Source organism: Gadus chalcogrammus, chromosome 11 (assembly GCF_026213295.1).
Source record: "Gadus chalcogrammus isolate NIFS_2021 chromosome 11, NIFS_Gcha_1.0, whole genome shotgun sequence".
Lineage (NCBI taxonomy): Eukaryota > Metazoa > Chordata > Actinopteri > Gadiformes > Gadidae > Gadus > Gadus chalcogrammus.
In genome coordinates, this window is record NC_079422.1 from 20,796,431 (window position 1) to 20,822,746 (window position 26,316).

At 48.7% G+C, this 26,316-nt stretch overlaps 1 protein-coding gene across 1 annotated transcript; it reads right to left on the bottom strand.

The window, feature by feature from the left end:
• Positions 1 to 268: 268 nt before the first annotated feature.
• On the bottom strand, positions 269 to 25,724 carry st14 (ST14 transmembrane serine protease matriptase). The gene is made up of 19 exons (XM_056601931.1): positions 25,526 to 25,724; positions 21,668 to 21,812; positions 20,799 to 20,959; positions 18,477 to 18,547; positions 17,780 to 17,949; positions 16,616 to 16,651; positions 15,428 to 15,656; positions 13,568 to 13,707; positions 12,845 to 12,948; positions 11,448 to 11,557; positions 11,038 to 11,168; positions 10,416 to 10,520; positions 9,744 to 9,851; positions 9,275 to 9,388; positions 8,081 to 8,200; positions 7,445 to 7,625; positions 5,047 to 5,315; positions 3,358 to 3,497; positions 269 to 2,941 (listed from the first exon to the last, which is right to left on the bottom strand). Exons 1-19 carry the CDS (start codon positions 25,550 to 25,552, stop codon positions 2,780 to 2,782), a joined length of 2,523 nt encoding a protein of 840 aa, XP_056457906.1. The 5' UTR covers positions 25,553 to 25,724; the 3' UTR covers positions 269 to 2,779.
• Positions 25,725 to 26,316: the final 592 nt, after the last annotated feature.

Consider the following 26,316-nt stretch of genomic DNA (forward strand, 5'->3'; position numbering starts at 1 on the left):
AGCTTATTACGAAGATCCTTTCTGGTTAAAAACCCCCAAGCATGATAGACCAGTTCGCTAAAAGGATAAAAGGTGGATCTATCCGCAGTGTGTATCATAGCCTTTCTTGTCGACGCGAGACTTTGTAAACTGTATGTGTTGTATTATGCTGGATGATCATGTGAGGTTAAGTTAACCCAAAGATGGTGGTCGTTTTATAGAGGGGGAGTTATGGGGGGAGGGGTGAAGGCGGTTTGAACCACTGCCCGGCACATGGGTAACGCTTTTTCCTTCTGCAATCTCCCGAGTTGAAATTGGCTGAAGACTATTACTAGAACAAACATAGGTGGTCTGGTTGTGCTGGCAATCTGGATCAACCTAATAGACCCGAACACAGTCCTCAAACCCAATGGATTGTGATTGGTTACAGTGTGCGAAACAGTGCCATTTTGGAACCGTCCGTTCTCTGGTTTTTGCAACACAGATAGTTTTAATGTTTACAAGAGAAGGCAAAGGAAAAGCGAGCGGCCGCGAGGTCGAGGGACTGAACACTTGTACAGACGGGGTGCGCTCAAACTCTCTCTGTTGCATGCAAACGACGCGTCTCGTGAAACTCTCCAGTGTTTGTTTCCATCCCCATTGTGAGACATTCTGCACCGGGCCCCGCCCCCCCAATCCATCCATCCTGTACTGCCATCCGTTGCCATCGGTTACCGGGAGACCCAGTCCACCATGAAGGATCATTGCTTGTCTTTATTTTTATATTTTATATATGCCTTAATGTACAGCGAGTGAGCTGCTCTATTGTAAAGTACCTTTATATTATATACATATGTAACTATATATTGATTTGAGTCTCCACATCTACGTTCAGTTCGTTAATCAGTCACCGAATGCAGAGTTACCTTTTTTGGAGGAAGAACAACTAATTGCCATTTTTTTGTTGTTTTTTTAATAATGTATTAAGACTTTTTATTTGCTAAAAAAAAAAATGAGCTATTGTTGCTTGTAACTTTGTACACATATTTATATTTAAATAAAACCATTTCTGATAACTGCACCGCCCTGCGTGTGTGTGGATCCTGGGAGCCGACCGCAGTGGTGGCCCCCCGGAGTGAGGGGGGGGAAAAACAGTGACAAACAAGTCCTCCGCAGCCGCCGTGATGAATACTGAAAATTAGCACCGCTGTCTTTGTTGATTTTCTTTTACCCCCAGCGGAGCTTTTTAATGAAGACAAATGAGGACCCCCTCTCGTCCTGTCTCTCCTCTCACTCACCCCCATCTCTCTCTCTCCCTCCCTACGCATGTAGCCCCCTCCCCCACGATGGCACCAAGCCCTCTTCCTGGGCTAATAGGATGCGGTTGCCCAGGTACAAGGACTGGCCCGGTTTACCTGCGGGAGGCAAGAGGAGTATATATCTCTCCCTCTCCTAACCGCCTCTCTCCCTCCCCCACACATGAAGCCTCCCAACACCCACTTCCTAACCTCACCGGATGCGATTGCCCAGGCAGACGAACACGGTTAACCTGGGGGGGGGGGGGGAGAGAGAGAGAAGGGGAGTACCTCACACCCAGCCAACCCCCCCCCCACGTGAGGAGAGCAGGTCTCACATAAGGGACTTTTCAAAACACAACAACATAACAAGCGCGCTGGCTGGATGAGCGCGTATCGCAGATACATTATACCGTCGTCTAATTAGCGGCCACTTAACATTCTGATCCTGCTCGTTTATTCTCATTAAATCGGCTCGTATTAAAACATTACACATAGAAACACACTGGAAGCCATTAAAATTCATCCCTGGGAAAAAGAAACAAATAAACAAATAAACAATCGACATGTTGAAGATGGCCCCTTAACCTGCGTACTAACACCACAAGGCGCCGTCATGTTGTGTTAGACAATCCACATTTACACAACACAAAGGTCCCCTACGCAATTTGCGATGAAAAAACAATACCGGAGTATTGATATTTCAATATTCATATATTAATTACATCCATGGTAAAATATGAGTAAAATCATATTCAATCAAATATGGGTTAAATCTCTGATTAAAAAATTGGCATGAAAAAACGACAAAATAAAAAGGAAGAGAATAAATAAGGGAAAAAACAACCCTATCAATTTCTTTGGCCTCTCGTAAAAAAAAACAACCTCATTTGTTGGTTGGAGCTCTCAACGGGGAGATGGGGACCCCCGGTCAGAGCTCCGCGTGCAGACAGGCATCGCAGCGCCCAGCAGTGCATCCAGACTCTGAGGCTGGGGTAGAAGCACTGATCCCGGGCCAGGGAGCGGTCACCTGACCCCTCACACCCAATAATGTCCGGGGCTTAGCGGCGCATCACTGGGATCAGTGGGTGGGCCAGTGTGGGATACCTGATGGGACCGGTCCACACTGGTGCCATCACACAGAATGGAGTCGAGTCATGACATAAATAGAAAAACATATACAAGTTAAAAAAAAAAAAAGGTCTCAACTATCATTGGCCATACCCGAGCATGGACAGATAAGGCATTCAGGTTTGGTTGGATAAGGCATTCTTTGTGGTGGATTGGGGGGGGGGGGCGTCTCTAAATACACACATTTCCTTGTTCAAAATAAGAGAAAATGTCCAAAACATAGCAAGCTAATGGCTAGAACAAAGTCTCAATGGGGGGCTATGAAGCCTAATCAAAGTGTTCTTTCGGTCGAGGAGCCCCCCCGTCCCTGATTGGATGATTAGACCGTGTTGAGACTGGTCTGGAGAGACGGGTCTGGAGCCCCCCTGGGGTCTGCCTACATGGGGGGGGGGGGGTCACACCCCGGTCGTGGTCCTGATCCAGTCCCTCAGCTTGGTGACGCGGGTGTACACGCCGGGCTTGTTGCGGCGCGCGCAGCCCTCCCCCCAGCTCACGATGCCCGACTGGAACCACTTCCCACTCTCCTCGAAACACACCAGGGGCCCGCCGGAGTCACCCTGGGGAACGGAGAGAGAGGGACAGAAGAGACAGACAGACAGAGGGAGAGACGGCGAGAGAGACAGAGAGACAGAGAGGGAGAGGGAGACAGAGATGGAGAGAGGGACAGAGATGGAGAGAGGGACAGAGAGACAGAGAGAGAGACAGAGAGAGAGAGAGACAGAGAGAGAGACAGAGAGAGAGAGAGACAGAGAGGGAGAGAGAGACAGAGAGAGAGACAGAGACAGAGACAGAGACAGAGACAGAGACAGAGACAGAGAGAGAGAGAGAGAGAGAGAGAGAGAAGCGAGAGACAGAAAACAAACAGTACGAGTTCAGTTCAGCTTCAAGACACGAGGCCAGCCGACAATGCCGCCATCAGAAGGTGTGTCCGGAGAAGGGTGGGGTTAGGGGCGGGGCTAGGGTGCAGTCTCACCTGGCAGGCGTCGACCCCTCCTGACAGGAAGCCGCTGCAGAGCATCCTGGAGGTGACCTGGCCCTCCGTCACCACGTTGCACACCGTGTCGTTGATGATCTTCACCTCCGCCTTCTGGAGCAGCCTGGAAGCACGCATGGCTGTAGATGGGGCGCAGAGAGAGAGACAGACAGACAGTGAGTGAGTCAGACAGACAGACAGAAATAAAGAGACGGACATACGGAACTAGAGAGACAGAGGGCACAGAAACAGAGACCGACAGACGGACGGACAGAGAGGGACAGAGAGACAGTGAGGGAGTCAGACAGACAGATAGAGACAGAAATAGAGACGGAAACAGAGAGACTGAGTGAAAGAGAGAGTGAGACAAAGAGAGTGAGTGAGGGAGTGAGTCAGTGAGTGAGTGAGTGAGTGAGTGAGTGAGTGAGTGAGTGAGTGAGTGAGTGAGTGAGTGAGTGAGTGAGTGAGTGAGTGAGTGAGTGAGTGAGTGAGTGAGTGAGTGAGTGAGTGAGTGAGTGAGTGAGTGAGTGAGTGAGTGAGTGAGTGAGTGAGTGAGTGAGTGAGTGAGTGAGTGAGTGAGTGAGTGAGTGAGTGAGTGAGTGTTCCAGGAATCGAAAGGGGGTCACTGGTGGAGTCACATGACCTCTCTGTTCTCCCGAACATCAAAGGAGCTAATGGGCAGGATTAGCAGTCGCCTAATGAAGGGGTAAGTGGCGTCCCTGGGGGGGAGGGGCCTGAACATGATGGAGGTGATTAGAGAGAGGAGGGGGGGGGGGGGGGGGGGGGAGATGTGAGGGAGATGTGTTATGATGGGGGAGAGAGATGAGAGGGAGAAGATGTGTTATGATGGGGGAGAGATGGACTGGAGGGGGGAGATGTTATGATGGGAGAGAGGGATGATTAGGACTGAAGGTTGGGAGGGGGCATCATGGGATGAGCAGATACGATGATGAAGAGGATGGTAGTTCTTCATGAGAAGATGAAAAGAGGTGGGCCTTATACTATCCCCACATTAATGATATACTATAATATGGTATTATTATATTACAAATGTACACCACTGAGAAGGAAACAAATAGGAATTAAACAAAATGCTGGTCACTCATAGCAACTAGAGCAAAAAACAACACCACACACACAATAAGAACACTACATCCATCAATCAATGTCTATCTATACGTATCGTATCCATCTTTGGATTGATTTATCTATCTGTATTGATCCACGAGTCTATGTATAGATCCATCTCCCTATGTCTATAGATATAAATAGGTGCATGCATAGATCTATCTCTCTATATATCTATAGTTCAGTGCATGTAAAGATCCATCTCACTATATCTATAGATTTAAATGGGTGCATGCATAGACCTATCTCTATAGATCCGTGCCTGTAAAGATCTATCTCTCTATATCTATAGTTCAGTTCCTGTAAAGATCCATCTCTCTATATCTATAGATGTAAATGGGTGCATGCATAGATCTATCTCTCTATATCTATAGTTCAGTTCCTGTAAAGATCCATCTCTCTATATCTATAGATGTAAATGGGTGCATGCATAGACCTATCTCTCTATAGATCCGTGCCTGTAAAGATCTATCTCTCTATATCTATAGATGTAAATGGGTGCATGCACAGATCTATCTCTCTACATCTATAGTTCAGTGCGCGGGCCGGCCCCTCCGTTACCTCCCTCCCGCAGCGTGCCCCAGCCAGTGACCCAGCACGGGAGGCCGGCGGGGAAGACGTGGGAGGGGGCGGGCAGGCACACGGGGTGGATGGTGTTGCTGAACGCCAGCGGCTCGCTGAGCTCCAGCAGGGCGATGTCGTAGTCGTAGGTCATGGGGTTGTAGTCCGGGTGGCTGACGATGGTCTTCAGGCCCCGCCGCTCCACCCCGGTCTGCTTGGTCTGGTCCTGCATGCCGCTGTAGGTCTGCCAGCTGGACGCCATGTGGTTCCTGAGGGTGAGGCGGGGAGAGGAGGGGGGAGGCGGGGAGAGGAGGGGTGAGGCGGGGAAGAGTGGAGGGGTGAGGCGGGGAGAGGAGGGGTGAGGCGGGGAATTTACAAAGCGACCTGCTCTACCTCCTGAGCAATCAGCACTAGGGTGAGGTACGAAAGGACCAATCAGCACTAGGGAGAGGTATGATAGAACCGATCATCACTAGGATGAGGTACGACGAGAATGAAGTTTGATAGGCCAAGACCAGACTGGGTACCGTGCCTCATTTTAGTTATCAACACGTGTGTGGAAACATGTTCCTGCACATGTTCCCGACCCACATGCAGGTCTATATCCAGAGGCGCTACTGTGTACTACTAGGTAATCCAGCAAGTGCTTTAATCCAAAATTACAGCGAATTCAGATACATGTCATGTAAAACCCAATATAATGATGTTAGTATTATACGTATTACATATATTTGAGCAATATTAAAACATTTTCCTCCGACCCAAACGGCACCAGCACTGGTGAAAAGCCCAGCTGATGAAATGCTTTCTAGTGTTGCCTCTCTGATTCCGAGCTCGGTTGTGTTCGCAGGAGAACGAGGTCAGACAGAGCTAGTGCTCCACCTACAGGCCACTACGTGAACTACACCTTCAGACGAACGAGCCCCTCGCCTAAATCGTATTTTTAATTAGGTTGTTCGTCGAGGGCTCGTTTTCAGACGTGTCATTTGCACATAAATGGTCCGCTGCTGTGCAAAATATTATTATTTTCCTCCCCACAGAATCTTTTTAAATAGATAAAAAGGATCCTGCATAATCAGATCGTGGGATAATGAATAATAATGCGATGAATAATAGAACAATAGAGAGCACAGCTTGTTCTCTGTACAAACAAATAAACCAAACGCGTTTGACTAAATCACAGCGAATGACGCTATTGTGCTGTTGTGTTGCAGTGAATGGTGCAGTGTGTAGTGAATGGTTTGTTATCATAAAACTCTGGAGCTCCAGCCACAGTTTGTAGTGAATGGTGTGTAATAATAACAGTGTTCTGGTGGTCCAGAAACAGTGTGTACTGAATGGTGTGTAATGAACAGAGTGTAGTGAACAGTGTGTAGGGAACAGTGTGTACTGAATGGTGCAGTGTGTGTAGTGAACAGTGTGTTATCATAGTGTTCACATTGGACTGACAAAGGGCTGGAGGTAGCCTGGCTAACGCCAGACCTCATCTCAATCTACATTGAGAAGAGGAGAGGTCTGGGAACCACACATTCCTTTTCTCATATTTGTGGCGTGGTTTACGATTGCCCGCAGCCCTTTATTGGGCGCTACGAATGTCTATCATACGAGTCTGTATTTAGCCAATCGTATCAATTATACCAGATGACGCATGTAGAGCGACAGAAATTCGACGAGGAAGAAGGCGATGGGTGTGTCGCATAGACATCGTCATCGTCTTGCCGTCCCTCCCCGTTCTGTGATTGGTCCGATTATCTCAGGTGAAAATCGGATCCATGGAATCCAGGCTGCCTAGCAGCGCGAAATGAAACCGCGCACAAGGCAGCATGGGTATACCCAGGAGGTCAAGGAACAGTGTGAAGTGAGGAGTCTGTTCTGATAGTGTTTATGTCGGACTCACTATGGGCTGGAGGTCTAGGAGTGAGTGTGGTGAACAGTGCAGCGTGTGTGTACCCATAGGTGTTATCAGTGTTGACGTTGGACTCACTCTGGACTGGTGGCCCGGGAGCAGTGTGTAGTGAATGGTGTGTTGTTTTAGTATTCTCATTGGACTCACTCTGGACTGATGGTCTTGAAGCAGTGTGTAGTGAATGCTGTGTTGTTTTAGTATTCTCATTGGACTCACTCTGGACTGATGGTCTTGAAGCAGTGTGTAGTGAATGTTGTGTTGTTTTAGTATTCTCATTGGACTCACTCTGGACTGACGTTCTTGAAGCAGTGTGTAGTGAATGGTGTGTTGTTTTAGTATTCTCATTGGACTCACTCTGGACTGATGGTCTTGAAGCAGTGTGTAGTGAATGGTGTGTTGTTTTAGTATTCTCATTGGACTCACTCTGGACTGACGTTCTTGAAGCAGTGTGTAGTGAATGCTGTGTTGTTTTAGTATTCTCATTGGACTCACTCTGGACTGATGGTCTTGAAGCAGTGGGCCGCCGACAGCAGCCAGCGGTCGGAGATGATGGACGCTCCGCACGCGTGACCCCTGGTCTTGAAGTGAAGGCTCACCTGCCAGGGCCACTCCCCCAGCTCGGCGTTCTGCCCCCCCACGATGCGGTTCAGCTTGTAGGGTCTGATACCACAGTCTGCCACAGGGCAGGAGAGAGAGAGAGAGAAAGAGAAAGAGAAAGAGAAAGAGAGAGAGAGAGACACAGACACAGAGAGACACAGAGAGAGGAGAGGGAGAGGGGGAGATCGAGAGCAAGAGGCAGAGGGGAGAGAACGGGAGATGAATAGGGAGAGGGGAGAGACAGACAGACAGACCAAAATAAAAACAGTCAAGACCCTCCGGCGGAAAAAAGCGAAAACCAAAAAATGTGTCAGAATTGTCAAGAGTGAAAGAGGAATAAATAAACAGCCCTGACACGCCCCGGGGCCACCAGAACTTTCTAGAAATCGCTTCACGCCGAGCAGAGGAGTTCGCACTTTCTCAAACTGCGCTCACATTCAGTTCCCAACCAGATGAGGTGACGCTAGAAGCACTGCAGTCAGAAGGGAGAGAGAGGGGGAGAGAGAGAAAATGGGAAGGTGATTCTCTTACCACAGTTCGTCTCGTCGCTTTCATCAGAGCAGTCGGCGACTCGGTCGCATTCTGCGTTCACCTTGTTCACACAGCTCTTGTCCTTACACTTGAAGCTGTAGTCTGAACAGATCCCGGGGGCTGGGGGGGAGAGAGGGGGAGAGGAGGGAGGTAGCAGACTCAGCACAGAGTAACTTCTACTTTTTGGATCAAGATGGCAGCCGAATGGTGAACTGCTACGGGGTCAGTTGATCGCTTCGTGGTGAAGGAGGCTTCATTTAATGAACATACATATCATAACATTGATATGTTCAACAGAAAGAAGTACTGTATGAGTGTCTTATATTTTAGAGAGAGAATTGGTGTGCAAAAGAGGGAGAACAATAAATCAAGCCAAACTTCAGAATGTAGTGATGGCAAAACTACTATTTTCGTCCTATACTCCCCACTGTTGCGGGGAACATAGGACCCTTTTCCAGAAAAGGGTCTTATGTTCCCCGCAATCTATCAATCTTTAAAAATATTAAAAGTTTGACGCGACATTCGCGTGATGATAGCCAATTAGCGTTCAACAGCGTGGCCACTGAGTGACATGTGTAACGTAACAGCCAATCAGCGTTCAACCGGCCAACTCAGTTCAGTGCAGTCCGGGGTGAACCGCAGCATGGAGGAGAAAGTGATTGTTGCCGTTTGCGACTCCCGGAGCTTTATATATAATAGTATATAATATAATATAATTGTATACATAATATCACGGCCACAAGCTCTGTGCGCATCCGGATGGCCGTAGCGCGGGGAGCTCTCGTAGGGATTGGGCTTCTCGGGGTTTGTTTAACGGCATTCCTATGGTTTACGGTAAACCGTGTTGCAACGGTTTATTAGGTAGGCCTATCTAATAAATCTCTGTCTAATCAATGCTTCATTCACTGCCTCTTACGTGGTCATAACAATATTATCAATAGACTGCGTCGGGTTCTCCAACGTCTCTCCCTCTTCCACAAAAGGTAAAGGCATGCAATGGTGGATATCTCGGCCTGAATTTGGCAGTAGTGGTGGAAAAAGTAAAAGACCGGGGAACATAGGACCCTTTTTTTGAAAAAGGGTCCCATGTTCCCCCGTCACATACATACCTGGGAACATAGGACCCTTTCTGGGAATAGCTACCCATAGAGGGAAGCTAGCTACCCATAGAGAAGTTAGCTTGTGGAAACGTACAAACTTTGCAGGAGGCCTCATCACTGCCGTCCTCACAGTCCTTCCTGGTGTCACAAACCACGTCCTGCGGGACACACGTTCCGTCACCACAGCGCCACTCGTTGTCGCCACAGCCTGGGAACAACACACACACACACACACACACACACACACACACACACACACACACACACACACACACACACACACACACACACACACACACACACACACACACACACACACACACACACACACAAACAATGGTTAATCATGCTGAAAAGTAACCACACAAACAAATGCGTTTGTGCGCGAGTGTGATTAAGAGGCACATGGTTCCATTACTGATGAGGTAATGTCTGCACATGATGCACCTTTTATGTTAACACTATTAGCTAAGCATTAGCGATGAGAGACTGGAGAGAGATCTGAGCGAGACAGGCGACCAAAAAGAGACGGGAGAGAGACTGAACGGACAGGAGTCACTTACTGCACTGCTTTTCGTCACTGTCATCCCCACAGTCGTTGACGCGGTCACACACCCAGTAGTTGGGTTTGCACATGCCGTTGTCACAGGCGAACTGCTCCTTCTCACACTCTGGGGGGGCAAGTTAGAGTTGGTCCAATCATTCAGAGGAATCCTTCAAATGAAGGAAGTACACACAGGAGAGTAGAAAGACAAGGGATTGTAGGGGTGCGTGTGTGTATGAGAGTGAGTGAGTGAGTGAGTGAGTGTGTGAGTGAGTGACAGTGAGTTTATGAGAGTGAGTATGTGTGAGAGTGAGTGCGTATGAGTGAGAGTGAGTATGTGTGAGAGTGAGTGAGTGAGTGAATGTGAGTGAGTATGTGTGAGAGTGAGTGAGTGAATGTGAGTGAGTGAATGTGAGTGAGTATGTGTGAGAGTGAGTGAGTGAGTGAGTGAGTGAGTGAGTGAGTGAGTGAGTGAGTGAGTGAGTGAGTGAGTGAGTGAGTGAGTGAGTGAGTGAGAGAATGTGAGTGAGTGAGTGAGTGAGTGAGTGAGTGAGTGAGTGAGTGAGTGAGTGAGTGAGTGAGTGAGTGAGTGAGTGAGTGAGTGAGTGAGTGAGTGAGTGAGTGAGTGAGTGAGTGAGTGAGTGAGTGAGTGAGTGAGTGAGTGAGTGAGTGAGTCCGTGTCAGTGCTTACTGCAGTCCATCTCGTCACTCATGTCACCACAGTCGTTCCAGCCGTCACACTTCAGGTCTTTGGCGATGCAGATTCCGACCGCACAGGCGAACAGGCCGGGGCAAGCTGGTCACAACAACAATAAGGACAGGAAAGAGATGAGGGGAGGGGGATGGGGATGGACGGATGGAGAGAGGGCGACGACGGGGTGGTGGGGGTGTGAACCGAGAGTGACAACTTAAATATGTCCCCATCAGTCATGCAGCCATTTGCGTGTCCCAGTTGATCGGGGCAATTACAAACCATTTAGATCAGACGGGGCAGGGGCCGAGGGAACCCAAGTGGGCCTGACTGACACAGGCGGGCCCGTGGAGAGGCTCACTGGTGATTAGCCAGTGTCATCGCACTGCAGTCTGTGGACAGCTTCCTCTGACTGTTTACTCTCCCACACACCCTCAATCCTCTGTCTGTCTCTGGGTCCCTCTCGCTCTCTCTCTCTCTTTCTTTCCCCATCACCATCTCCTCCTCCCCAATTCCAACACATATTTGACGTGGGGGACATTACAAGCCCGTGAGCTATGGCTGTGGGGGTGGGGGGGGTTGTGGCGGGGGTGGGGGGGAGGGGGGGTCTCTGAGAACTCACGGTCCTTGGGGTTGAAAGCGTTGTATGTGGCGATGAATCCCTTGTCCGTGTACGACTCGTCCGAGTGGAAGGAGATGTCCATCGTGTTGGTGGGGCTGGTCAGAGACAGGGAGGACAGCTCTCCGCAGTACCTGGGACACGTTTTACGTTCAGCACAGGCTTTTACCCAGAGCAGCACACAACGATTCATACACACACACCGACGGCGGAGTGGACCACAAACAGCGACAGCCGGCTCGTCAGCAGCAGTTTGTGTGTGTGTGTGCGAGGCACCTCTCACACACACACACACACACACACACACACACACACACACACACACACACACACACACACACACACACACACACACACACACACACACACACACACACACACACACACACACACACACACACACACACACTTACTTGCGGCCCATCACCTCCACGTAGTCCTTGTGACACTCGCGCACATCCACCCCCGGCTCCTTCATCCGGAACATGTTGAACTTCACACGCACCTTCTGCCCAGCGGCGACCTAGGAGAACAAATGGGAATGCCTGCTCACATCCAGAAGCCCGTTGAAACACATCCAGAAACGCCTCTTCTCACATCCTGAAACATGCCCGTCATAACACATACGGAAACACATATTCTCACATCCTAAAGCACGCATGCCTTCTCACATCCTGAAGTATGCATGCCTTCTCACATCCTAAAGCATGCATGCCTTCTCACAGTCCTGAACATGCACATCTTCTCACACCCTAACCCGTGGACCTCTTCTCACATCCTAAACCATGCACATCTTCTCACATCCTCACCCGTGGACATCTCCTCACACCCTAAACCATGCACATCTTCTCACATCCTAACCCGTGGACTTCTTCTCACATCCTAAACCATGCACATCTTCTCACATCCTAACCCGTGGACTTCTTCTCACATCCTAAACCATGCGCTTCTACTCACTTCCTAAACCATGCATATATTCTCGCATCTTAACTCTTGCATATCTTCTCACATCCTAAACCATGCACATCTACTCACATCCACACCTTTACAAATCATGCAACATGCGCGTGTACTCCCCAACCAGACGGCAAGGAGTTTACACCGCGCATGAGCACAGACATGTCACATGGACAAACGTGTTTAACGCACGTGTTCAATTAAATGGAAAAAGCCACCACCACGTTCTGACACGGGGTGAGGGAGAGAGGGGGAGAGAGAGAGGGTGAGGGAGACAGAGAGAGACAGAGAAAAGCTGACGGAAGTGAAAAAAGAGCACTGCAGCATGGCTCTGGCCACGGCAAAAACACCAGCAACAGAAGAGGAGGACAGGGAGAGGAGGAGGAGAGGAAGAGGAGGAGGAGAGGAAGAGGAGGACAGGGAGGAGAGGAGGAGGAGGAAAGGGAGGAGGGGAGGAAGAGGAGGAAAGGGAGAGGATGAAAGGGAGAGGAGGTGAGGGAGAGGGTGAGGAGGAGGCAGGCTGACAGATGAAGATAGAGGAGGTGCTGAGCAGCTTGGCTTCAGCACTGCTGTCTCAGCACACTCTCTCCCTATCCCCGTCTCCCTCCTCTCTATCCCCGGCTCCCTCTCTCCCTCCCTCCCTCTCTATCTATCTATTTATCTATCCCCCTCTCCCTCTCTGTCTCCCTCTATCCCGGTCTCCCTCCCACACTCTTTCTCTGCCTCCCTCTTTCCCCGTCTCCCCTCTCTGTCTCTCCCCCTCCCTCTCTATCCATCTATCCCTGGCTCCCTCTCTCTCTCTCCTGGCAGGCTGAGGAGGAGGAGGAGGAGGAGGAGGAGGAGGGGGCCAAACCTGAATGGTCCACTTGCAGTCCAGGGCGGGGGGGTAGAAGCTGGGATGGTGAGGGGAGCTGAACTCACCCTGGACGTCCGTGAGCAGGCCTCCGCAGCTTTTGGCTGAGAAAATAAAATATGACACCTTTTTAAATTGGGCGGTGGGCCGGCGGGTGGGGGGGGGGGGGGGGGGGGGGGGGAGGGAGGGGTACTGGATAATGAGCTACGTGTCACCACGGTGACGGGAGAGGCCATAAACACAATACATCACTGGGAGGCGCCGCAGTAAGACGTGGTACTGGGTGGGCAGACTCTGTTGCGTGCGTGCGTGTGTGTGTGTGTGTTGGCCGGGGCGTGTGTTGGACGTGTGTATGTGTGTGCGTGTTGGGCGTGTGCGTGCGTGCATGTGTGTGTGTTGGCCATGCGGGTGTGTGTGTGTCGGTGTGTGTGTGTCGACGTGCGTGTGTGTTGAGCGTGCTTGCATACATGTGGGGGTGCTTGTGTGAGAACATGCTTGCTTGCGTGCGTGAATACATGCGTGCAAGAGTGCCTGCGTTTGCCATAAGTACGTGCGTGCATACATGCGTGCGTACATGCGTGCATTTGTTCGTTGGCCATGCGTGCGTGCATGCGTGCGTGCGTGCGTGCATGTGTGCGTGCATGCGTATGTGTGTGCATGCGTGCATTTGTTCGTTGGCCATGCGTGCGTGCGCACGCGCGTGCGTGCGTGCGGCTGCATTACGTGTGGATATCGGTATCAGGCTGTACTCAGCCCTGAAGCCGGGCCTCTGGGTCGAGCTGTCGGTGATGAGGTTGACCAGCAGGATGTTGCTGGAGGAGACCACCTGGAGAGGGTTGCTGGGAGGTCTCTGACCACACTTCCTGGGAGACGGGCAGGAGGAGATAAAACAAGGCTTCAGCTTGGCTTCAAACGGTCGGAGAAAACATTTGTTTGGAGCTCGGCAGATGAAGGGGTTAACAGAGGGGAACTCTCTCGCCGGGGGCAGAAAGCGATTGCCGGAGAGTTTCAAAGTCAAACGGGTAAATTAGCTCAAAGTTCGGTGAGCGATACATCTACCTGCGCGGGGATAACGTCGTTACGAACTATTACATTAGGGCTTTCATAAACCCTGTGTCACCTTGAATAAGGCGGAACGCTCAACAACAATATGAAACCGTGTGCATCGCCTGGTAACCCGTGTTTGTGTTTGGCGAAGGGGCTTGAAATTGCCTTGCAGCAGCTAGTCATGCAGCACTAGGGAGAGAGACAAGCTCCCTCCCCTCCCTAACTCCCTCCCCCTAGACTTCCCTCCCCACCCTCCTGTCTCCCGTCTCCCGTCCCTCCCCCCCACCTCCCTCCCCCCCATCCGCTCCTCACGACTCCCTCTCCACCCTCCCGCCTCTCCTCCCTCCCTCCACTCACTCCTCCCTCCAACCCTCCCCTCTCGATCGCCTCCCTCACTACAGCCTCCTGTGCCTCCCTCCCTCCCTCCCTCCCTCCCTCCCCCTCCTATCAGACAGCAGCAGGTTGGCAGCCCTGATGGGATTTCAAGAGGGGGTCTTTTTTATTTTCTTCCTTCCTCCACCGAACTGACAACACACGGCGGCCCAAAAAGTGAACCACACAACGGGGACACGAGCCGGGACCCCTGCCGGCGCCAAGACACCGGGGGCCGACCACAGAAGAAGAGGGGAGGAAGATGTGATCACGGATGCAGTGAGATGAATGAAGTGGAACATATTTCCACAGTGACACAGAAACGGCTCAACCTCACGCGTCCCTCCCCGCGTCGGAGCGCCACACAAAGCGCTCGCTGCGGCCGTTCCTCTGGGAATCTTCCTGATGCGTTCTCCGTCCCCCACGCTCTGATCACGGGGAGCGCGAGTCCGTTCCCCGTGTTCAATCGGAGAGCCAGAGAGTCGGGCTTAGGGCGACAATGGGACCAGCCAGAAGAACAAAGGGGGGCGCTTCCATTCGCACATCCGCCTTTCAGATCCACACTCCCCCTCTGGTGAAACACTAATAACTTGGATCTAAAAATACTCCCGCCATTGATCTGAATTGGGTCATTATCATAATCACAGCTGAACATTAGAAAGTCTACTTCAGGAAGTACTTCTGGAAGTTTTACCCCGAAGGCCTCGTCCCATAACCTGGGCTGGGAGAGAGTCCCATCGACTACATCTTCTCTGCACTTTAGGAGGGACTGTAGCTTTAGTCCCTACCGACCCCATTGATCAACTGACTAAATCCTGGACAAAGGAGAACGCCTGGCACGAGGAGAACGCCTGGCACGAGGAGAACGCCTGGCACGAGGAGAACGCCTGGAACGAGGAGAGCGCCTGGAATGCCTGGAACGAGGAGAGCGCCTGGAAAGGGGGCGCCTGGAACAAGGAGAACGAGGAGAACGCCTGGAATGCCTGACACGAGGAAAGCGCCTGGAACCGCGAGTGCGCCCGGAACAAGGAGAACGAGGAGAACGCCTAGAACGAGGTTGGCCATTCCCTGAGCCCCCCTGATAAACCGAGTTCTCCCCATAGCCATAGACACCCTCGCGACCACGCCCTCATCACCACTCCCCCCTCCCCAGTAAAGACTCACTCTGTGATGGCCTGAGAGCTGTCGGGGCTCAGCGAGTCGTAGATGGAGACAAAGTCGTTGGAGCAGTCGTCCTCCACGTGGAACTGGGTGAAGCGGAGGGAGATGGCGTGGTTCTCCGGCGCGCGGATCTGCCACTGGCAGCGTGACTTGGCCGGGTATTTCACGGGAAAGCCCGGGGAATCGAAGGTCTGCACAACGTCTGTGGCCTCCAGGCGGGAGAAGCACTCCTCTAAGGGGGGGGGGGGGGGGTGGGGAGGGGGTTGTGGGGGGTTAGTCAATCAATCACTGGTATTTATGAGTTTGGGCTACGCCTCAATTTGACCAGTCAGCGCTTTCTTTTTTTATCAAGGTAGTTAAAGTCCTCATGCATACGGGCGCGTCGGTCCTGTTTGTGATGCGATGCTAGCAGGCTACCGGAGCGCGGAGGCTAAATCACAGCCCCACGTATTTACATAGAGACATCACATGCGGAGTAAACAGAGTGTGTCAACGACTGGAGGAATTAAAAGCTAGGGAGTTGTATTAAGCAATGCATACTAATCAGAATCTAACGTTGCAGCAATCACACCTGAGCTATACATCACTGGCACACAGGGAAAGACTGGGAGAGAGACTGGGGGAAATGGGAGGGATGGGAAGAGTTGTGAGTGAAAGGGAGAGAAGTGGGAGAGATAAAGAGATGGGGAGAGAGATGGGGAGGGAGATGGGAGAGAGAGAGGGAGAGATGGGGAGGGAGATGGGAGAGAGAGGGAGGGAGAGATGGGGAGGGAGATGGGCGAGAGAGAGGGAGAGATGTGGAGGGAGAGATGGAGAGGGAGATGGGGAGGGAGGGATGGGGAGAGAGATGGGAGAGAGAGATGGGAGAGAGAGATGGGAGAGAGAGATGGGAGAGAGAGATGGGAGAGAGAGATGGGAGAGAGAGATGGGAGAGAGAGATGGGAGAGAGAGATGGGGGAGGGAGATGGGGGAGAGAGATGGGAGAGAGAGATAGATTGAGGGATGGGAAGAGAGAGATGAGGGCTGGCTCTGGCAACTCGATCTCTGACTGCTGCCGCAGCATCAGACTGGCAGGGGAGGAGGAGGGGGAGGGATGGGAGGAGAGAGGGAGGGAGGGAGGGAGAGGGAGGAGTGGAGAGGTCTACCCAGCTGGAACATTACAGCAGCAGGGTGATTGAAGGCTCCACTCACGTGCTCTGGAATTCCTGGCCATCCGAGGATCCGTGTCTGGAGACAAGGTGGAGGGAGGGAGGGAGGGAGGGAGGGAGGGAGGGAGGGAGGGAGGGAGGGAGTCGTATAGGAGGGGGAGGGATGCAGAGGGAGAGGTAAGGACATGTCAACACGCTACGCAGGAGGTAAGATTTGATGCACAGGGATTAAAATATTTGGGTTGCACTTTGTATTTCTTTTCTGTGCCACTTCCTCCCGCTGCGTGGAGGGAGGGAAGCACATTGGGGAATGCGGGGGATACCAATGTTTGAAATAACAATTTGGCTGGTATTTATTTTATTTATTTTTGTTTGTTTTTTTATTAAGTTGTTTTGTTGTTACTTATGCTCCCTTTTGTGCCCGGGAAACTAAGAAATATATTTTTTTTAGAAAAGGGTTCTAAAGCATTGCAGCTGTTCAACACAGCATCACTGAATGAGCACACATTTATTCATAGACATGTATGAAACGACCTCCAATATAACCTTTCACATGATAAAATCGATGAGACACAACCGATAACCATCGGACAATGCCATCGCTGAATGGCATCTTATTTTCCGATAGGCCAATACCGACATACGGCCGATAAATCTGTGCATCCCCGATCCGAACCAAAGGGTGTTTGAAAACAGTAAAAGGCATAAAGCGTTGAGACCAGCTGTTATCTGGTGGTCAGTGTTCTTCAACTTAATAAAGTCTAAATTCAGTCTCAACCAGAGCTCGGATTCGATTCAAGGAACAAAAAAACAAAAACAACCGATATTTGTCAAAAAATGGAACCAAATATCTCCTTTTCGGGAACAGAACCTCCAATTAATTGTGTCTGTAAACGGTTCATGATTTAATTTGGGCTGATGACAACAACTACGAGAAAATCCTAACAGCCTTGCTCCCAGTCTGGGACCGACACTTAACTATAAAAAGGGAGCGAGTGCGAGTGATTGCGAGTGTTAATGAATGAGTGCGCGCCTGAGTTTGTGTATGTTTGTGAGAAGTGAAAGTGGTAGAACCGAATGTGAGAGTGTGTGAGAGAGTGAAAGAGTGAGCGAGCGCCTGAGTGTGTGTGTGTGTGAGAACCGAGTGTGAGAGTGTGTGAGAGAGTGACGGAGTGAGCGAGCGAGCGAGCGAGTCCCCTGTACTCACACGAGGCGGTGACCTCCTTGATCTGGATGTTCTGCCGGCTCTTCCTGCCGTGCTCCTGCACTCCGGTCCAGAGCTTCTCCTGGATCAGCTCCTCCGTGAACTCGGGCAGCACCTCCAGGTCGCTGGGCGGGATGTCGAACTGGGCCCAATGGTACGCCACCACGCCCTCACTGGGAGACACATGGGACGGCACAGGGAGTGAGGCCAAGTAGAGACGCTTCGCTGCGTGTATCAACACGGCCATTTTGTTTCTAAATAAGGAAACACTCCACATCTAGGACTCCATGAAACCTTCTGAATAACAATCAATAATAACACTACCTTCATAATAATAATACTTCTAATCATACGTCTAATGATAATATTAAGGTCGGGCAGTAAATGTCTGCAGGCGTCCCAGACATCTACCTCTGGCTCTTTTTTATAGGCAATTTCAATTATGTACATTATTGCTCACTTTTTATTGACTTATTTGATTTACTTTTACTGGTTTGGACAATTGACAAACAGGTCTGTATACAGACTTTGTGAGCTACTGCACACCTGCATTGCCCCAAGGGGATGAATAAAGTATCTATCTATCTAACGACACTCATCTCCATCACAGTAAGGAGGACAGTATGGAGGACCATCCGTTAAGTGACCATTTAGGACCAGTATCTCAGGACAGCGCCAGGGCCGTGGTGGACAGACCTACCTGAATGCGGTGATCATAGACTTGGTGTAATATTCGGCGAGGAATGGATCCTTCTTGTAAGTGGCCGCCATCTGTTTGTAAGAAATGTGAGATTAGTATTTCCTAGCGACAGTATGAGAAGAATGTGGCATGGAGGGTGTTCCCATGTATGGTGTTTCCACCGTTCTGCCTGTGGTGCTAAGGCTCAACGGAGCAGCAGGTGAATTTGAAACAGAGTGCCGCGTAGAGACATGCGGCCACGGCATCGGCAATTAAGAGATTAGCCTCTAGCTGAAACCACGAGTGGGCTGGGAAAACAGTTGTTCAACAGGTGTGACAGCAGTCATTACTTCTTCAAACTCTCGTCCTGCTCTGCACTGTGTATTTGGAACTAGTGAACTTGAAGAGTAAGTGATACATCAGATGAAAAAGTAACACAATTTGTATAAATATTGTTTAAATGAATAGAGTATTATCATCATTATTAAAATGTGATGCAATAATGTAAAAGGCATAGAGGAACTATGTCTTTTAAAGAACCTTGACACCAAAGCTTTTAGGAAAGATTTTAAAAGCTTTAAACCAATATATTATTTTATTTGTTAACCGGAAATGGTGTGGAAGCACTGCGGCCAGTGGGGCGGACGCGTTTGGAGCGCCAGTGCACTGCCCTCTAGTGGTGCTACAACGCTACTGCATTCTAATAGTTTTCAGTTTGAAGAAAATGTATTCAAAATTAAGTTTACTGCATTATTATTTGAAACTTTTCAATAGTGCATATATTTGAAAGTATGTGTGCATTATGTTTACTAACATCCGTTTCTACATAATATCTGTATATCTATAGATATACAGTCAAATGAAAAGGTTTGGGAACCCCTCTTAACCCTTAACGGCCATTTCAGAACATTGTACTTTTCCATCTGCATGAATGCCTTTGTACAATTTGACCTGTGTTTAGGGTTACTGTATTGTTGGAACGTCCAACCCCTGCGAAACCCCTTTCACGCATTTCGACTGATGCGTGAACATAATCTTGATGAATCTGTTGATACTGGGTTGAATTCATCTGACCCTCGACTTTAACACTGTAGGTAGCAGGTGTTATTCTTGGAATGCAGTGATCTTCTTTCGCCATGCAAAGCGCTTTTTGTCATATCAATTTTTGTCTCATCAGTCCAAAGCTTGTCTAAATGAGCTTTTGCATTCTCCATGCGAAAAAGTCTCTGGTTTGGGCGCAGAAAGGGCTTCCTTCTCATCAGCCGTCATTACAGAAGTTCTTTGAGCAAATTGCACTGAATTGTAGAACGATGTACAGATACACCATCTGCAGCCAGATGTTCCTGCAGGTCTTTGGAAGTGATCTGTGGAATGTGTGCAACCATTCGCATAATCCTCCGCCAATGCCACTCCTATATTTGTCTTGGTCTGTCAGACCTAAATTTATCTGCAACTGTGCCTGTGGCCTTCCATTTCCTGACAACATTTCCTACAGTCGAAATTTACAGTTGAAACCATTGGCAAAGCTTCTTGTAGCCTTCCCGTAAACAAGCAGAGAGTCAAAGACACGTACAAATGCATTTATGCACCTTAAATACCTTTTCTCATGATTTGACACACCTGTCTATGGCTTAACAAGCTAATCCAACCAATTTGGTGTTTCAAGTCATCAGTTTTACATGTTTTTACATGCATTCAAATCAGCATTATCACAAGGATACCCATATTTATGCACAGCCAGTTTTTCACATTTGATTTAATTTCATACAACTAAATACTGATTCACTAAAATCTTTTTTTGAAAAACACCCCAGTACTTATATGTTCCTGGTAAATGAAAGACATACCACTTTTATCGTTTTTTTGTGAAAGCAGAGTAAATCATTATGCAGGCTGAGAGTTCCCAAACATTTTCATATGACTGTATATCGTATCCATCACACTACTCTGCTCAAGAATACATAGAAAAATAACAATCATATATCTCACCCAGAACTCTGGTTGTTTCTGGTTATTCAGGTTTTGTTAAAGGGGACATCTTATACCACCAGGTGTGACAAGCTGTTTCGAAAATCTGCCCCATATGACATCACTAGTGGGCATGTCCACCTAAATGTGTGCTGGATAGATGAGCAACGTTTACTCAGTCCACTGGGTAGGCTGGTAGACTGATGGTTTAATATGTCCCCTTTAAGATTGTGGTTTCCTATGCCTCATCCACACACACTACTACCTCATTCAACCACTCACTAAGCTGACAGCACAGACCGTTGTTATCTGAAGCTAAATAAGTTAAATCGTGTCAGTAGGGAAATATCTGAGAGGAACACCGAGCCAACTCACGATCTCCTCCAGGTCATCCGCCAGGGCCCCGAACTCCGGGCTCCGGGTGTCCTCAAGCTTCTGATCGTACTCCACGTTCTCCAGCGTAAGGTGCCCGCTGAACACCTGCACGGCTCCTGCCCGGCGCTTGCTGATTCTCCCGCCTTCTGTGGCGTCTTTGACTGAGGGGAGAAGCACACGGTGAAAGAGACGTTTTTGAATGTCTGAACAGCAAAGGTAACGAGCGCTCCAACCTGGGAACATGTTCTGTGAGCGAGTGTGTGTTTGACAGTAAAGGGGACATTATAAAAGGTTTGAACAGCAGAGACAGTAAGCTTCGCCTTCGGATGTGATGGAGGTGCTTTGATGGAGGGGATGGTGATGGAGATGTGATGGAGGCGGGGCTGTGATGGAGGCGGGGCTGTGATGGAGGCGGGGCTGTGATGGAGGCGGGGCTGTGATGGGGGATGTGATGGAGGGGATGTGATGGGGGGATGTGATGGAGGGGATGTGATGGAGGGATGTTATGACGTAGCTGGGGATGGAGATGTGATGGATGGGGTTTTGATGGAGGGGTTCAGTGTTACTTCTTAGAGAAGCTACCACATTGCAACGGGTAAGAACCCACACTCGACTACACATTGAGGACTCTCTTCAGAAGACCACTAATGCTGTCCCGTTTCCTACATTCTACCAACGCGTCTCCTTTCCTACAGACTACCAGCGCCGTCTCCTTTCCTACAGACTACCAACACTGTCTCCTTTCCTACAGACTACTAGGGCTGTCTCCTTTCCTAACCAATCCACTCCCAGGCACCCACAGACACATGGGGGTTTCCAGGGTATATAAGGTTTCATGTTCCGACACCAGGGGGCGCCCATCCACTCACAGGCGAAGAACCAGATGAGGAAGGCGGCGACGGCGGACAGGACCAGGACGCCCAGCAGAACGCCGATCACCACCCCCGTCGTCCTCTTCTTCGACGGACTCTTATCCCGATTGGTCAAGAAGTCCACCCGCTCAGCATGGTGGTTCTGGACACACACACACGTGTTAGAAAAAAAATACTGCATTATAGTCCAAACCATCATGCACCATTAATGGAACAGTTATTGCAAATTAATGGACTTAATAATGTTGGACTGAGCATGTTTAATTTCCACAGGAAGCGGTTGGAGAAGGCTTTGATCTTGTAGTGATCAGCGGGACTCTTTTAATGCTACCTACACACCGTATTTGTCCAAGAAGAAATAAGCAACACACATGTTAGGATCTGCAACCAGCCCCGATTTGCAACAGGCTAGGGCAGAACAGGTCCAACCAGATCAGTCACCCGCCAAGACAGGCAGCCTGGTGCTCAAAGAACTCTACACTAATGCGGCATCTCTCTCCCTCGCTCGCTCTCTCTCTGTGTGTGTCTCTCTCTGTGTGTCTCTCTCTGTCTGTGTGTCTGTGTGTCTGTGTGTCTGTGTCTGTGTGTGTGTGTGTGTGTGTGTGTGTGTGAGATTAGGCCAGTTAGTGATCATTACAGGATGAATTGAGGGCCCCGCAGCCAGCTAGGAGCAGCCGAGGTCATTAGAGATCACTTTGTTATAAAATCTATTTGTCAGGCGTGCTGCCCCCTCAAGACGGGCCTCAATTACATACGGAGGGAGATAACTCCTGGTTATTATGAGCTCTTCTGCTCATTATGGTCTGTTCTCACACGGCTCTGACACACAGGCTTTCTAAGTGGAATCTCCAGCAGCAATCAGAGCAGAGTGAGAGGAATGAGAGGAGCGAATCCGGAGGCTCACACAGTACTCCGGCACATCAGTCACACGGAGCGCTGTGTGAGAGACTGAGGATCACACATCTTCATCTCCATGTCCTCTTCCCACTCCCAGAAAGAAGCCAATTCAAAATGTTCAGCTGTATGGTATTCAAACTGCCAATGTTCAACTGCACAGCATTCAAACTCACGATGCTCAACTGTGTCAAGTATTCAAACTCCCAATGCTCAACTGTAATTCCCAATGTTTCCACTGTAAAGTATTTCTATTCCCAATGTTCATCAATACAGACGTAAGTATCCACGTGACAATTTGTTGACGTTTTCACTGTGTAACGAAAAATCTTCACTGTCCGACACAAACTAGTTTGACAGCTAGCGAACGTAAGAAGTAAAGTCAAAGGGTGTGGCTCTGACGCAACAATATCAGGAGCATGACAACTCCTGAACTGTGGCACACACCTGGAGAGAGGATACAAATCTTCCATACTGTTTTCCATGGGTATTGGGACATGCTGAATATTTTTCTTGCACACTAAATGGAATGGTAGTATGGGTATTGGAATGCAGGAAGAATGGCATTTACGAGCTAGAGAGAGAATTAGAGGCAGAAGATAATAAAACATTGAACATTCAAAATCAGAGTAGTGGAATAAATAGAGCTTTCATAGGCATAAGTCATTGGAATAATATCGACAATAATCCTACTAAACACGTTTGTTAAGCTCCTCCACAGTCAGCTCCCCACAGTTGGGTGACTCACTGATGGAACAGTGTGAGGTGCTGAGTGTTCACCTCAGAACCTCACTTATCCATTAGTTACCCTCGACATTTTCCCATGGAGTAAAGAAACACCATGATGCGATAACGAGAACTTGTAACTATTTGACATTTTGGGAGCCCCTAAAACGTAAAGCTAATGAATACACTGCCCGCCATGACAAACAACTACTACGGATTTCCGTTCAGTCGCTATCCGTTATAGCTGTTTTAGGGTCTAAGGTCAAAACACCTTGATAAGGAGGAAGTTTTTTTACATAATCTAACTGAAACACACAACTTGGGAGTTTATGTGTGTGTCAGTAATTTGTGTACTGCCAATAACTAGACGATAGTCGAGATCTACTAAACAACATCTACTCCATGATAGCGTTACTCCTACTTCATGATAGTAGGTCTACTACAAGTAGTATGAGCCTGCTACATGTAGCATGAGCCTACTCCATGTACCATGAGCCGACTCCATGTACCATGAGCCTACTCCATGTAGCATGAGCCTACTTCATGTAGCATGAGTCTGCTACATGTAGCATGACATCTGCTACATGTAGCATGACATCTACTGCATGACAGCATTGGTCTGCTACATGACTCACTTATTTCCTTCCTGGAATGCTTTCACACACGCTCCAATGCACACCTCCACCGTGATCTACTGAGTCGCCAGCATTGTAACTAAAAAATTACCTGGCCTGCAAGGTTAGAATACAAGCATGTGTTGATGTTGTCTTTTCCTTTTTGGATTTCTCTTCTAAGCGTCCATCGCAATGAAATTGTCAACCAGTCTTTGACTTCTTGGACATCCAAAACCAGGTTTCTATGTTAAATACATGAGGTAGGGTCTACTGCCATCAGTCAACACACAAACAGTGGTTTAGAAGAAAAGGCGGCCTACAAGTTTAGAGTGGAATCTCCTCGATGAATTCATTCTCTTAATTACTTTTGTCAACCAATCTCGAAGAATGTGTGTGATTTGAGTCCAAACATTCACTCAATGAGAGGTCATGGTTTAATATAGTAGTATAAGTTGCCCCCTTAAAGAGTACAAACACATTTTTCCATTATACCTTGAAGAGCCATGTGCCTAAAGGGCAAACACACAGGGCGCTTAGTACAGATCTAGCATTATCCAGCCAGGGTCAGAGAAGACCAGTAGCCGCCGCCCCCCCCCCCCCCCCCCCCCCTTCGGCGAGGTAAGAGCAGGTTTCAAAGCAATGTGCACACACTGTTTATACCTTCAGGGGCCTCAGGGTCACCAAAAAGGCTTGAATGATATCAGTGATGCCTTAGGGTTAGTGACATCACAAGTGTGCGTGTCCACCTTGCGTTGTCAGGAAAAAGCAGAATGGATAGGGGCCCTTTAAAAAAAAAGTCACTTTAGGATAACGGGGTTAATGAGCTCAATATAATGATTTCGACGTTGTATTGCAATACCAAATGTGAATAGGCCCACTGTAGATTAGTGGTAACCCAAACTATAAAACTGAACCTCCGCAACTGAAGCCGAGCCCAAAAACTATGAGGACCGAAAGGCAGGAGGACAAGACCACCTGAACAAGATCCTGCATGTCCCTGGAAGTGTCGTCTGTGGAACAGAGCTAAAAAAAAAGACAAGGCCCAATATTGAATACTTTGTTTACCATATTGTATGTGATAAAATACATGGACTATATACGGGTAGGCATGTGACTCCTAATTGCAAAGGAAGAAGAGGAAGGGAAAATCAAATATAGGAAGTTACACACAAAATATAAAATATTAAACCGACCTTTGAAAGATCTGGTAAATGATTTCCTTTGGCGGAAAAGGCTTTGATACTAAAAGATGAGGGCAGATTCTTAGAAAGTAAGGTATTTTCTGCGACGGTATCCTGGAGGAGTGAGAATAGGTCGCGTCCACAGAGTCATCCATTAAAAGTCGCGCTGAATAAGTGACAAGTAATGCGGTGCATTCTGCCTCGTAAACATGAATACAAAGTGTTTATGAAATATTTACAGTGATCTACACTAGATTGTTCAAGGCGTTAATAAAAGGGTGACTATAAACGTCTTCTTATGTTTCCAACCTTTATATTTGTTTATTTATTTATTTATTTATTTATTTATTTATTTATTTATTTATTTATTTATAGACCAAAGGCGAAGAAGAAAATGTCGTCTTCTACTGGGTCGATCAGGAATTAGAAGCTCCACTCACCTCGTTGGTATATGCGGCAGAGTACATCTTTCAACCACCACTAATATTCCTGAGGTGAGCCCTGAAGAACCGCCTGCTAATCCCCCAATTAAAGACCACTCGATTTGATCGTGGAACAGAACGGATTTTAGCACAGGGCGACTCAGTGGGATAGTGCCGTATGTTTGGAGTATGCACCCCGGAGATACTTCCTCACTCATTTCGGCCCCGGACCACGCCCTCTGCACCTGAACCAATGGGTGCAGCGGTCACCCTTTTACCTGCTCCATAACTTAATCAATTTAACACAATGAGTTACAAAATTAGTATTGGAATTAATTAATAACTAGGCCTGGCGCGATGAGCTTATTGCCGTTTATAACGTGTCTATTTTTAGGGTTCAATGAGGTGAGGGCGCGTTGGACCTCCCAACCATACTCCCCCACTTCCAAAAATGAAGTTGATACTTCACTCAATTTAACTTTACCTCTATACTTTCTGTGTTCCATTTTTGTATGCAATAGTTTCTTTTAATTTTTATCTTGGAATAACCAAACTTTAAACTTAACCATTTGATGCTGGACTCAAAAAGCAAAAACGGTATGACTATGACTGACTGTATTCCTCGCCAATACTGTCAGTGATATAAAGAGCTAGAGTTTCTGGATGAATGGGACGCCATGCAGGTATGTAGGTCATCCGGTCCAGTTCTTCTCACTGTGAGAAGACCAACCCTATAAGAAGACCTGTGCACGGTCTACCTATACAGCCATGCACTGCCACTTAAACACCACTAGATGTCTACCTATACC

Bases quoted from the DNA above. Each gene is read 5' to 3' on its own strand.
- st14 (XM_056601931.1), bottom strand. From the start codon at position 25,552: ATGTACTCTGCCGCATATACCAACGAG. The intron at 16,652-17,779 runs GTGAGTACAGGG...CCTTGTCTCCAG, and splicing joins CAAGGAGGTCACCGCCTCGT to ACACGGATCCTCGGATGGCC. The intron at 15,657-16,615 runs GTGAGTGGAGCC...CCCCCCCCTTAG, and splicing joins GGCCAGGAATTCCAGAGCAC to AGGAGTGCTTCTCCCGCCTG.